The sequence below is a fragment of the Labrus bergylta genome, chromosome 6, assembly GCF_963930695.1.
Source record: "Labrus bergylta chromosome 6, fLabBer1.1, whole genome shotgun sequence".
Lineage (NCBI taxonomy): Eukaryota > Metazoa > Chordata > Actinopteri > Labriformes > Labridae > Labrus > Labrus bergylta.
The window spans coordinates 19,694,753-19,706,641 of record NC_089200.1 but is presented as its reverse complement, the minus strand read 5'-3'; the positions used below and the strand labels follow the sequence as shown (position 1 = coordinate 19,706,641).

General features: G+C 41.2%; 2 protein-coding genes across 2 annotated transcripts; one reads left to right on the top strand and one right to left on the bottom strand.

Annotated features, from left to right (window-relative positions):
• Positions 1 to 353: 353 nt before the first annotated feature.
• On the bottom strand, positions 354 to 7,826 carry fam78bb (family with sequence similarity 78 member Bb). Its single transcript, XM_020632120.3, has 2 exons — positions 5,038 to 7,826; positions 354 to 3,951 (listed from the first exon to the last, which is right to left on the bottom strand). The coding sequence occupies exons 1-2, from the start codon at positions 5,412 to 5,414 to the stop codon at positions 3,429 to 3,431; spliced, it is 900 nt and encodes a 299-aa protein (XP_020487776.1). The 5' UTR covers positions 5,415 to 7,826; the 3' UTR covers positions 354 to 3,428.
• Positions 7,827 to 8,065: 239 nt separating this feature from the next.
• On the top strand, positions 8,066 to 11,886 carry rex1bd (required for excision 1-B domain containing). Its single transcript, XM_020632146.3, has 5 exons — positions 8,066 to 8,226; positions 8,733 to 8,815; positions 9,004 to 9,208; positions 11,222 to 11,310; positions 11,468 to 11,886. The coding sequence occupies exons 1-5, from the start codon at positions 8,224 to 8,226 to the stop codon at positions 11,538 to 11,540; spliced, it is 453 nt and encodes a 150-aa protein (XP_020487802.1). The 5' UTR covers positions 8,066 to 8,223; the 3' UTR covers positions 11,541 to 11,886.
• The last annotated feature ends 3 nt before the right edge of the window (positions 11,887 to 11,889 follow it).

Genomic DNA, 11,889 nt, shown 5'->3' with positions numbered 1-11,889 from the left:
TACCTCTAATCTAATTTAGTACTTGGCACAGCGCTGTAGAACTGCAAACTACATAACAGGAATTAATTCACACTGATATTTCTGGCATTTGTTTTAATGAGTTTAAAAACACTGCATGCAAAAGCCAGACAGTCTGAGAGAAAGGACGTCAGGGATTCATGTCTTTATATCATGACACTGTAAAACACCATTACCCAGCCATTTGAAACCCATAACTGCATTAAACTCCAGTCAATCAGCAGAACGAGTAGGATAAATGACTCGCTCCCCATGAGGGGCTGTGTGTTGCTCTACCCACCACTCCTCAGGCACATCTGTTTTTGTAACACACACATGAGGTCCTCATACAGACAGACTGTGTGGCCTCATGGGTCAATAATAAATTCTTTTTTTTTTTTGCCGACAATTTATTTTAAACTGTGCAACGTGAAAAAGAGTTTTTCCCTTTGTTTCAGCCTAAAAAAGCTCCAAACCACTGAATAAAATCACAGACTTATATAGATCTTCTAGTTATTTTTTTTTCCAGTTAAAAGTGCTGCTCCGGATGTTTCCCTTGATTGTCAGCTGCTGTCTGCCTCAAAAATGCTCCTGTGTCATGGCTACAATATGCATGTTTCAAATATCCAGAGTGTACTCCCTCTATAGCACAATACAGAGGCACAACGCTTCTTCAGCTGATCACAGCTCTTGTGTCATTCTAGATCAGGTGAGTGTGTGAAGGCTCGTTGGTTTGCACCAGGAGAAATGAGCAGCATGGGTAAGATGAGGTGTTCGCATCCTCTGTCTCTCTTCATCTCTGTCTTGTCTGGACCAGCTCAGCACTTCAGCACGTCCTGTTTCACTGGCCAGATGTGTTCAGAGTGTGTCCAAACAGAAAAACATCATATAGAACAATCTCAAAATACAAAATTAACATTTTCAGATTCAACATGATTTTGAAATGCTCATATTCTATAAGCTGCACTCTGGTTTTCAATTTCACTCATTTGTCCTCATAAAAACACATTTTGTCAAACATCATAATGGCACGAGAGACTGCATGTCTGTAAACCAAATACTACACCAGTCTTTAAAGGATCACTTCAACAACAACAACAAAAATACAAACAAAACACTTTTCTTGACTTCTATCAATACCATGCCACGTAGATAACTTGGACTTAGTATTTTGAGGTTTTGAGACAACCGCCCCTGAAATGTCTGCCTCTGTCCTATACAATGTAGATGAATGGACAGCAACCTGTGATACTCAAGCTTTGGAAGATTTCATTTCCATCTATTCACCATATTCAAATAGTGTCCATTTCCCCTGATGTCTCTCTCAGGGCCTGTAGCTCAGATGCTGCTATAATGTTGTACTGAACTGCTCCCAAGTTTTAAGTTATGTGAATGTTAGAAAAGTCGTTACCTTATCACAAAGTTGTTACAATTTCTTCTTGGTTGTTCGGTTACTGAAAGACTATTACAATTAATGGATATGGGGCCATATTTTAGCATCAAACAACCTATTTTAACCCATTAGCTACCATTGAGCAACAGCTAACGCTAGCATTAGGAAATTTCCTAGCTCTTTGTACATTACTTCTGAAGTAAGTTCCTAGCTAAATTTGCATGAGCCATGCAGTATATCCCTGACTAACATATTAGCTAGTAACTTAAGGCCTTTACAATTTTATCGAGTAACTACCATAATGTAATCTTATCAAATAATGGAACTGTTAGCCAAGAAGTGGCTGAAAAATACAAGTTTAAATGCTTATGTTAGCTGTTGTCTCACCACAGGCTTTTAAAGTATCTGTTCTGTTTAAAACTTGGGGTTTCACTCAGTGCCATTTAGTCAAGGAGCAGGAAAATAATAAGGATTTGTCAGTTACCCTAAATGTATGCTCAGCATCCTAACATTTTTCCTTTCCCAACCTTAAGGTTGCCCAAAGATATACAGTATGTCACTGTCAAATGCTTTGGTTTAAGACTGCAAACATGCAGATTCCCATCAGTGTCATCTGCATTATCTTATGTGCTCATAACTGATAGCATGCATCCATATGAGCATATATGGATAATAAACCAAACATGAGGGTGTTAGCATTGTTGACAATGACAAGTTAACAATATGTTTAAACCATTCTCTGTCTTGTTGATGTGTTGTTAAAATGCAGTTTTAGAGTGAAAAGAGTAACTAGTGTTAAAAGTTAATTCATCTCAACTGTATTGTTTGGGAGACAGAAATTTCACTGACACACAACTCAAATCTTCAACAAATAAAGTCCCAAAAATCTGCATGGCTACATGCTGCAAGAGGTAAGTTTTTGTACTTCACACAACCTGATTCTTTAAGTCTTGTCACATTAATACAATTCCCTTTTACTACAATCTGCAAGCTCTGCTTGCAAATGAAAGCTGACTAATTTCATGATCTGTACAGTACCATTCTTGTTTCTTTACCCAATAGATCTGGTTACATTGGACATGGTATAGACAAAATTGTTTTAAAGGCTGTCATCAACACAGGCATCATGGCTTTCAAAAGGCAGGGATGGAGAAGCTCTGCAGCTTTGATGAACTGGACATTTGTGATTCTAAAAGAAAAATCCCAGTGCAGGGCTTCTTTTAAGATTCTTCTAAATGCATAAACTGTGTGCATGTCACCAAATCCATGTGTCTACATTTTCTGGGATATGTAAAACGTAAAGTAGCTCTGAGGATGCATGTATGTTGACAATCTTTCAGTGTTTAGGTTATCCTAAAACTTACCTTCCTTGTAGCATAATGCCACATGTATATGTGTTTATGTGAGGCAGTCTGGTGTGACAAAGCAGCAAGCCAGGACCCAACCCTTAGGCTCAATTGTAGAAAACACACAAGCAGGTGCACACATGCTTGTAAACTCACACTCATATCATTTTTGAACATGTCCACTAATATGAAACTTATCTTTGTCCCTTACAAATAAACTGTGCAGCAGTGTTGTCCTGTTTAACACATAAATACTACTACCTCTCCTTTGTTAGCCTCTTACACATCACTCTACTGTACAGTACAGAGCAGGCTAGCATTATGTCATCATTAAGGCTGAAGAACCTTCTTAAACAGGGTCTGTTTTTTCTGGGCCTGAGTAGCTACAGTACAAGTTTGTGTTAAATCCCAGCACTAATGGCAGATTTTCAAAGTTTTGCTCAGATGTGCTGGGTTGAGTTGAAGGCCAAACAGCTCATCAGCACCAGAAGTGGCGACAAACAAACTTTCAAGATCGTCAAAGGCAGCGTTTTGGAATTAAGGCAATTGTCACCTCAAGATTTTCAACACCAAAGACTGCAACTAAGATTTATGCCAGTGACAGTTTAAGTCTCAGCCTTCATTTTTTTTCTTCTGATTATTTTGTTTGCACTGCAGAAATAGTAAACCACCAAACAGATTCTCTCATTGCTCTACTTGGGTGGTATGACAACAAGTGGAGGCCCTCTCCTTGGCCTCCACATCAGAACCTGGGCGTCATTGGCGTTGGGCCTCCCCATTGCATTAGGAGGGATGGGCTCCATGCGGGTCAGCACCCTCGGCTGGTCCTGGTGCACCCGCCCCACCAGCCTGGCCCTGGAGCCCAGAGGCAGGGACGGATCCACAGAGATATCGACCCTCATCCTCCACTTGATGGTGTGAAGCAGGATCTTTTCCCTGGACGTGGTGTTTAAAGCCACCAGCCAGGTGGTGAAGCTCTGGTCTCTTTTAATGTTCGTCAACAAGGGTGTGTTGGATTCACTGACCGGCACCGCCCAGGTGACACTGGGGTAAAAATTGTCATTCATGCTGACGATGAAGCGGGATGGCTTGGAGGTGGGGCCCACTATGGTGACGGTCTCTGTTGTGTTTCCGTACCAGGGGTAGCTCACACCGTCGGAGTCACTGATGGCCCTCACCAGGCCTTCTCGGAGCTGAGGAAGCTCCCAGCTCGACCTGAGGTTAGACAGACAGAATGAGACCTGGAACAATGAGTACCTGTGTGCCATTCTTTTTTTTATTTTCAACCAAAAAAATACAATGAATGGATTAACAATGAATTGATCTAACCGACTAGTATTTTCAATGTAGCTGAAGCTTGAAGTAGTTTACAGCACTCCCTGGACTACTCTTCTAGTGTAGTATCCATGGCTCTGAAAGTTCTGGTCAGCAGAAACTTATCTTTAACTAACCTTTTTAAGGAATCATTTGTATGAAGGTCATCTTGAAGAAAAGGTGCTGGTGTTTTTCAATTTGTATTTATAGACTAAAGGCGTTAATGGAAGAATCATTCATACTTAACATTTCTACAGTGGTCAACACAAACAAAATGAGCCTACAGTCATAGTGTTTTATTATCTATATGTTTTCTGAAATTTAGATAGAGAATTGTTTAAAAATGTGTTTAAAAATCTATGAATTGTCATTTAAAAGAACAGGGTGTAAGAAGTAGGCTAACGGGATAGGCTATATAATTTATCTCCAAGCTTACAGTGAGACCACAACAGCCGCCTGAAAATGATATCTAGTGGTTCAGTGTGTCAGCAGAGGATTATCATCATCTCTTTGTTGTGCCCAGCAGTTTTTGTCATCTGGTGGCCCTCGTCCATGTTGTGCCTTTAAACCCAATCTGATGCCACACCACACTATCCCATCCTCTCACCCCTACACCCACTCATTTGCTATAAACCCAGGCGGATTAAACACCCCCTCACATATGCCCTCCAGATAATGTGTGTGATGTGGGGGTGTGGGGGAGTAGGGGGAGGACATGTCTCTGTTGACTGTGAGTGTATCAACTGTTGTTTAGCTCCCTTAATAGCAGTTTTTCCATATAGGTGCCAAAGTCACAGGAACAGAATCTGCCAGTGGGCGTCTGAATGAAGCAGGCTGACAAGCACAGTTAACCTGCTGCGTGCACAAATGCTCCTCTTGTGCAGCTCAGTGTGGTGCACAAGGGTGGACAAGCATGCACTTTTTTTTTATGTCTGCACACGTCACAGGGGTGTTATGGGGACATAGGTGAGAGAGGTGTGAACTCACATGCCGACGTCTCCGTAGGTGTTGTAAAATTCCATCTGTGTACACGCCTGGATCCAGCCAACCACCCAGGTCTCATTGCGCGGGATAGGGGGCATCACAATCCGCGCGGAGGCTTTAAAATAGGGCGTCTTGTATCGCAACACTATCGGCGAGTTCTCCTCGATGACAGTAGAGCAATGGTCTATGGTGGCTGACAGGTCATACACCACGATGTTCTCTCTTTTGATCCGGGACTTGTTACAGGCTATGCTCTGGATGCAGCCCATGGCGGTGCAGGTGAAGGTGATGGTCAGGAGCAGCCAAGTAAGCCTTACGGGCCTGTGAAGCAGCGCTGCTGACCGGGACTGGACCAGAACCAGAACTATGAGGCCGTGCATCAGAGTAAACTGTAAGGCAAAGGTGGTTGCTACCACTCTGTAGGCCCAAGTCAGAGGCTTCAGGGCGGGGGACAGGTGGATCCAATGATATAATCCAGATGCAATCCCCCTGTGTCCCCCCTGGACAACATACACCAGCTCCACGGGCGCTGGTCTGGGACTAACCCCGCACTCTCATCTCCCAAGAGAAAACAACCTGCATGGATTAAAAAAGTATCACATGAATCTTTGATGCAGGTGTGATCCTCAAACAGTGCAGGGTTTCCTTGTGCCCCTTCCTCAAGGATCCGACCCGTCTTCGCTCCTGCTCGGACCCAAGCCCGTAACCTTTGATCCTCTTCTTCCTTCCCCGAGCTGTCATGTCATAAGAGGCGTCGGGGGACCGGCGGACACCGGGGCGCCGGCAGGGGGACCCTGTGGTCGGGCGTTGAGACTCGTCGATGCGGTACTGTCGTACATGAGACGATGCTGCTGCTAGTAACTTGACGGGCGACGTTACAGTCCGTCATTCCTACCGACTCGACGTGATGGAAACCCGGAGAAACCAACCAAACACGGGTGCATCTCTGACGGGAAAAACGGCTTCCCCCTGCAGGGTTAGACGACACAAGCGGGTCGTTTCTGATGAAGAGGAGGTAGAGAATGAGCTGCAAATAAAGCGACTGTCAACATCTGTTATAGACTAATGATATAAGGGCAATAAGGCAGAAAAAATGTCAAATAAACAGTGTGACAGTAGCCGTGTAGGGCAGCGTATGCCGCTCGGCATCCTCCTCGGATGAAGGCTGCATGGCTGAGTGTCGCTGTTCAGCTGCGTGGTGCTGAAGATGCTGAATGGACCAATGAGCGGCAGAGGGCGACTTAAGGCGTAGGAGTGCCCGCGTCAGCACAGTAGTAGCTTGACGACCTCTTTCCTCCATGTTGAGATGATACTTTCAAACAGCATAAACATAATCTTACAAGCTCCAGTTAAGCACCAAATGTTTCAATGGGACTCACCACCCTTTGCTACATCTAAGAGTATTTTGGGGGAAATAATCGTATGGTAAAGTCGTATAGCCTACTTATAAAACATCACGTCAGTCGATTTAGCATTTTACATATATTTTAACATTCACCTTCAGTAACTAATTAGAAAAAAAGGCGTCGCTAATTGTAGGCTATGTACAGTAGAAACATTTGATTGGTCGTTGCAGTCTGCTGTCAGTTGCTCTACGACGCTTTCAAAATAAAACCTTTCAATGTCTCCCATAGACTGTTCCATGTAGCCTACCTCTATGATATCCCTCCACAAATTACAAAAGTTTAAGATTGAATAAAAGAAAGAACAAGAAAGTGATTATCCAGCGATCTCTAATGACAATATTAAGTCAGCAGTTTATCCTGTTAATATCCCCTTATCATAATCACACTCTAAGGACTGGCCTGTAGCAGGACAAAGAACCTATATCTGTCAGCAACACAAGTTATTGCAATAAAAATGAACTAAGTGCTTGCATTCTTCTCCTAAGAAGGTGTTCATGCACCAAGCAAACACACACACACACACACACACACACACACACAAACACACAGGTTAGCCTTCTGTGTCTTTTCTCTCCTTGTACATATTATGAATATCAAATTATGATAAAAAAAATATTTAACTTAGACCGTTTAATTGTTGGATTGGAATGATAAATGATAAATATTTGAAACTGTATCTTAATTTCATACTGTATAGGTTTTTTTTACAGTACCGGATGAGCCATATTGATTTCACAAAATATGCAGCTTTCTTTTGTTACTTTTTTTGCAACTTGACTGCCTTTAAACTTCCTTACACTCCACCTTATCATTTTTGAATAGCAACAAACAAAGCCTTTTAAGCCTGCATCAATCACCTGCATTATAACCTGCGACACCACAGGCCAGAGAGCATCTCCACCCACAAGGCCCGCTACCACAACAGCTTTTTCCCTGCTGCTGTGAGACTATAGCACAGGACATTAAGGTGGGAAGGAAGTACTTCACCTCACAGACTAAATGGACAGCTGACCACCTCACAGTGCAATACAAGTGTGCAATATTAACCTTATAAACAAAAAAAACCAGTGCAATTATATAATGTAAGAAAATGTGTGTGCAATAACCTCAGGTGCAATAACAGATGTAAGAGATGTACGTAATTTGAGGGACAAGAAAACATATTTATATTTTAGTTTCATTGTACAGTGTTTCCCTTTGTAATTTTTTGTATTATATCTTTGCTTCAATAGAGTGTATAGCGTCTGTACAGTTTATTTTTTTAGATGTTACTACAACTTTTTTTTTCTACTCTTTTTTTATATTGCTATCCTATTTTATACATTGGCTACTTTTAACTTATTTGTAGAACTGACTCAGGGAGAAATGCACAAAAATTCCAATGTACCTGTACTGTCCTGTACCTGTGCAAATGGCAATAAACATCTATTCTATTCTATTCTATTCTATCTTTTTTTTTTTTAGCGGGCTACAAACATTCAAAATGTATAATTAAAAGAGTTAAGATTTTGAGCAACATTTTTAATGTCTTGTTTAAATTTGTTTTGTATTCGTTAGCCTACTCGGGTTTCTATAATAATAGATAATATCCCTATCACGATCTCTATATCAGCGCTTTTATTTTGAAAACATGAACTGCGCACTTCGTCACATCCGGCGAACAGGGAAGACTGTTTGCTGATTCACATAAACACACGAGAAACAGCGTCCTGAGCAGACCATTCAAACATGTCACTGTTATAAACTATAGAAACTGAGCGACAGTATTTCAGAGGAGGTTACCATGGTGAGTATCTGATGTTCATGCCGCAGTTTATGTTGGAAGCTTGAAACCAAAACTTCCACATGTGCCGTACTGAGCTAAGACCGGCTAATGCTAACCGTGATAGTGTTGCTGTAGTTGTTGTGCTGCTTTTTATTTCGTCATATAATTATTAGTAAAGCAAATGAGCCAAGTAACGAGACTTTATTTGATTCAAAACTCAAAAAAAAAATAAGGCTATCAAGTAAAGTATAACTTACTATTTCAAGTAAACAATATTATAGATTTTTTTTGTTAGTTTATCACTGTTTTTAAAAGCTTACTCAGAGGCCAAAACATAATACATTTGTAATCATATGGATACAGATACATCAAAAGTGTTTACCCTTTTTAACTAAAGGGGTGTCATGAAGTAATGTTTAATTATAATAGTTTTCAATGTAGATTATGTGAATTTCTATTGTGTCAGTCCTCTCAATGCTGAAATAAATCACCCTCTTTGTTAATTAAATGTCACTCCCTCACTGCAGATCCCTACAGACTTTAAAGGTCTGATCCAGAGATTTTATCACCTTCAGTCTGAGCGGGTAGAGACCTATCGACTCTTTGAAGAGTGAGTTTGTATATTTTTTAGACCTACTAAACTATGAATAAGTAAATACATTTAACTAAGCTCCCGTACGCTCACATGTTGTTTCCTGTTAACATGTAATCTTAACTTTCCTTCAAAATTCACTTCAGCTTGTGTTGTCTTTTTGCTTCTTCTTCTTGTTGCTGTTTTGGCTGCTGGCTTCCTTCCAGAGGTCACGAGGCCTACTTGAGGACAGGGCCTCAATATGACTTTGACCACTACAGGCAGCTGGTCCACGAGATAACACAGGCCTTCTGTGGCATCTCCACGGAGGTGCTGGAGATCAAGGCGAGGCTGCATCATGACTTTGACCGACCAGACCTTACCGAGCATATTGACAAGCTGCAGGGCAAAGAGAAGGAGAAACTGGATTTGGTATGCAAACACCCTTCTCTTTTCTTTTTGAGAGGGATGCAGAGTACATGATGAGGATCTTTTCTGAAATAACATGTATGCACTAATAAATTAAAACTACATTAGCTGTGTTGTTGGATGGTCCGATGAATATGTTACTCACCTTTATTTTTCCAAGTATGTAACTGGGTTTGTGTTGATCATTCAAAGTGTTAAAATGTTTAGTTTTAGATAGTCATGGTCTCAAGATCTCTGGAAGTTTCTGAAGTTATTGGAAGGGAAGGCATTATATTTAATCTGTGGCAGAATATGTCTTCATGAATATGCCTTCATGCCCTGCTGTCAGGCTGACAGTGTTCAGCGTGTTATCTGTGATACTGATAGTCATAATTATGCTAAATGCAGGACATGCTGTTTTCTATCAGACTGCCTCTAACAACTTGTAGTTTTACTGGCTAAGGTGTTCTGAATAATTCAGTCATCCAAATGCAATAAAACTAGGGCTGTTACTTTTAGCCAATACTCGTGCGTGATTAACGTCAGACTATAACACAAACTTTATTAATCCCATTAATCGCATGCTGTTTTGTCCCTTTCCGCACATTGTAGTTAAGCCACTGTAGTGTCTTCCTGCTGCGGCTGTGATTGGGGGAAAAAAAAGCATTTCCAAGGACAATAAAAAAATTTTTTTAAAAAATCCTGGCTCAGTTGACACGTCAAAAGTAATATGCACCCTGTGGTAAAGAGAATAAATATCACTAAAGCACTTTGAGTTTGAGCTTTCACATATGAGCTAAACATACAGGTGCAGCTAGTCAGGCTGGTGTCAGCGGCCAACTGCATCAACAAAGCTGGCAGGGCACTTTTTGGGAGTGTGCAAATCACCACAGACCTGTGGATGAAACCATGACGTTGATGACAGCGCTTGCTAAATGACCGTCATCTGACTGCATGCCAGTCAACATTGTGGAAGACTTTCTCAGGTTGGCCTGTTGTGACCAGCCATGCCTTTACCATAACAGAGGAACAAAAGTTTTAAGTATATAGGACCTTTTATGAAGCAGAGGAAGTATTCAAACTCCCAAAAAGTGTAAATGCTGTTGTTTAAGCTGATCATCATTACACACAAGTCATTTTGTACATGCACTATTGCATATTTCTTAGTGTGCAACAGTGTTATCCTTTCCAAAGACGACTATCATTCTCTCAATTTGAAAATGTAACACTTTTCAAGAATGTGAAGCTGCAGTTAAAAGAACCTTTACCCTACAATCATCTCATGTTCTGACCTGTTCAACCACTTGTTGGCTGCTACCAGCAGGGCGGGCATGCTGTTGCCCCTTTGTATGTGGTGCCAGAAAGTAAACACAGGCGTGAAACTTGTTTTAGTTTCAAATCAATGTAATGTAAATTAAGCTCTGTCTTAAAAGTTCACTCTCTTTAACATTGAATACAGTTCCCTATTTTCTCAACAAGGGGGCAGACTTCTGATGCAAAACATTCAATAACTGCAGGACATTGTGAGAGATTCAGATATTCTTTTTTTTTAATCAAAACTTAAGTTTTGTTTTATTGTTTGAAGTGAAACGTCCTTGTGTCAGGAGAGTGCACAATGTATCTGGAGAGGTTTATTTAGTTTTTTAAAGCCAAACAAAAATTGAGTTAACTTTAAACCAGAAAGTGATGTGCCTGTGTTTGAACTGGTCCTGTTACAATTCACTGCCATGAAATCGGCAGTCTGTCTGAGATTCTCATTAATGTTTGAACAGTCAGTTTGAGAGAGACTGGTGTTGAAATCTTTATGCTTCAGTTCCTCCCACATCCTTGAACAGTCCACATCTCATCCATCTGGTGTTCAGCAGTGATGTGCAGCACTGTTTTATAAAGTTTAACACTTGTTTAATAAAGTAACCTCAACTTCCCCTCTGCCAGTAATGTCATAAAACCCCTATAATCTCAGAATCCTTCCTCTGTCTCCCCGTCCTCCGCTGATGAATGGTTTGCATAAATCTTATCTGATGTGCTTCTCAACAGACAGCCAAGCTGCAGCTGGCCAGGCAGCGGGCCCAGGATCACCCCGAGGAGGAGGACTGTCAAGAAAAGATTCAAGAGATCAAGCATGAGTAAGAGCAGCTTTTACCACCCCTACGTTTTCTGAGTTTATCAGTTTGTCGGCTGCAGGACTTCCTGCTTCCTCCTCATGTAACAGACTTTTCTTTGTTACCACGGTAATATAATAAAACTGTTTAATAACAATTGTTGTTTTGGGGTTGTTTCCAGGATCATCAAGAACAAAGAGGCACTGAGTGAGATCATGCAGGACTTTAAGTATGACTCTGAGGAGTGTGATTGACGGGCAGCTCCCAAGAGGCCTAGAGCCGCCCTCTCACATCACCCGACAGCAGCACTGACGGATCAGCTCGGCTCTGCTGCAACTTCAACGTTGGGACTCCTCAGCTTCACTTATCGATCCCCCTCCGGCCCCACCCTGCTTGATGCTGCAGTGTTATTTTACCCAGGGGACTTTTCACATTCTGGCACAGTGTGTTTTTTATCTGTAGTCATGTGTTCACGAAAATGCATGCCAGAAAAAACAAAAATTATGTTTCCATGTTTGATTTGTAAATAGTTTCTTGGGCCCATCCAGCTTTTTGTTTACTTAATGAATTGTATTTTTAAATAAAACACTGTCCAAGACATTT

Bases quoted from the DNA above. Each gene is read 5' to 3' on its own strand.
- fam78bb (XM_020632120.3), bottom strand. From the start codon at position 5,414: ATGCACGGCCTCATAGTTCTGGTTCTGGTCCAGTCCCGGTCAGCAGCG. The intron at 3,952-5,037 runs GTGAGTTCACAC...GTCTAACCTCAG, and splicing joins ACCTACGGAGACGTCGGCAT to GTCGAGCTGGGAGCTTCCTC.
- rex1bd (XM_020632146.3), top strand. The intron at 8,816-9,003 runs GTGAGTTTGTAT...GCTTCCTTCCAG, and splicing joins ACCTATCGACTCTTTGAAGA to AGGTCACGAGGCCTACTTGA. The intron at 9,209-11,221 runs GTATGCAAACAC...GCTTCTCAACAG, and splicing joins AGAAGGAGAAACTGGATTTG to ACAGCCAAGCTGCAGCTGGC.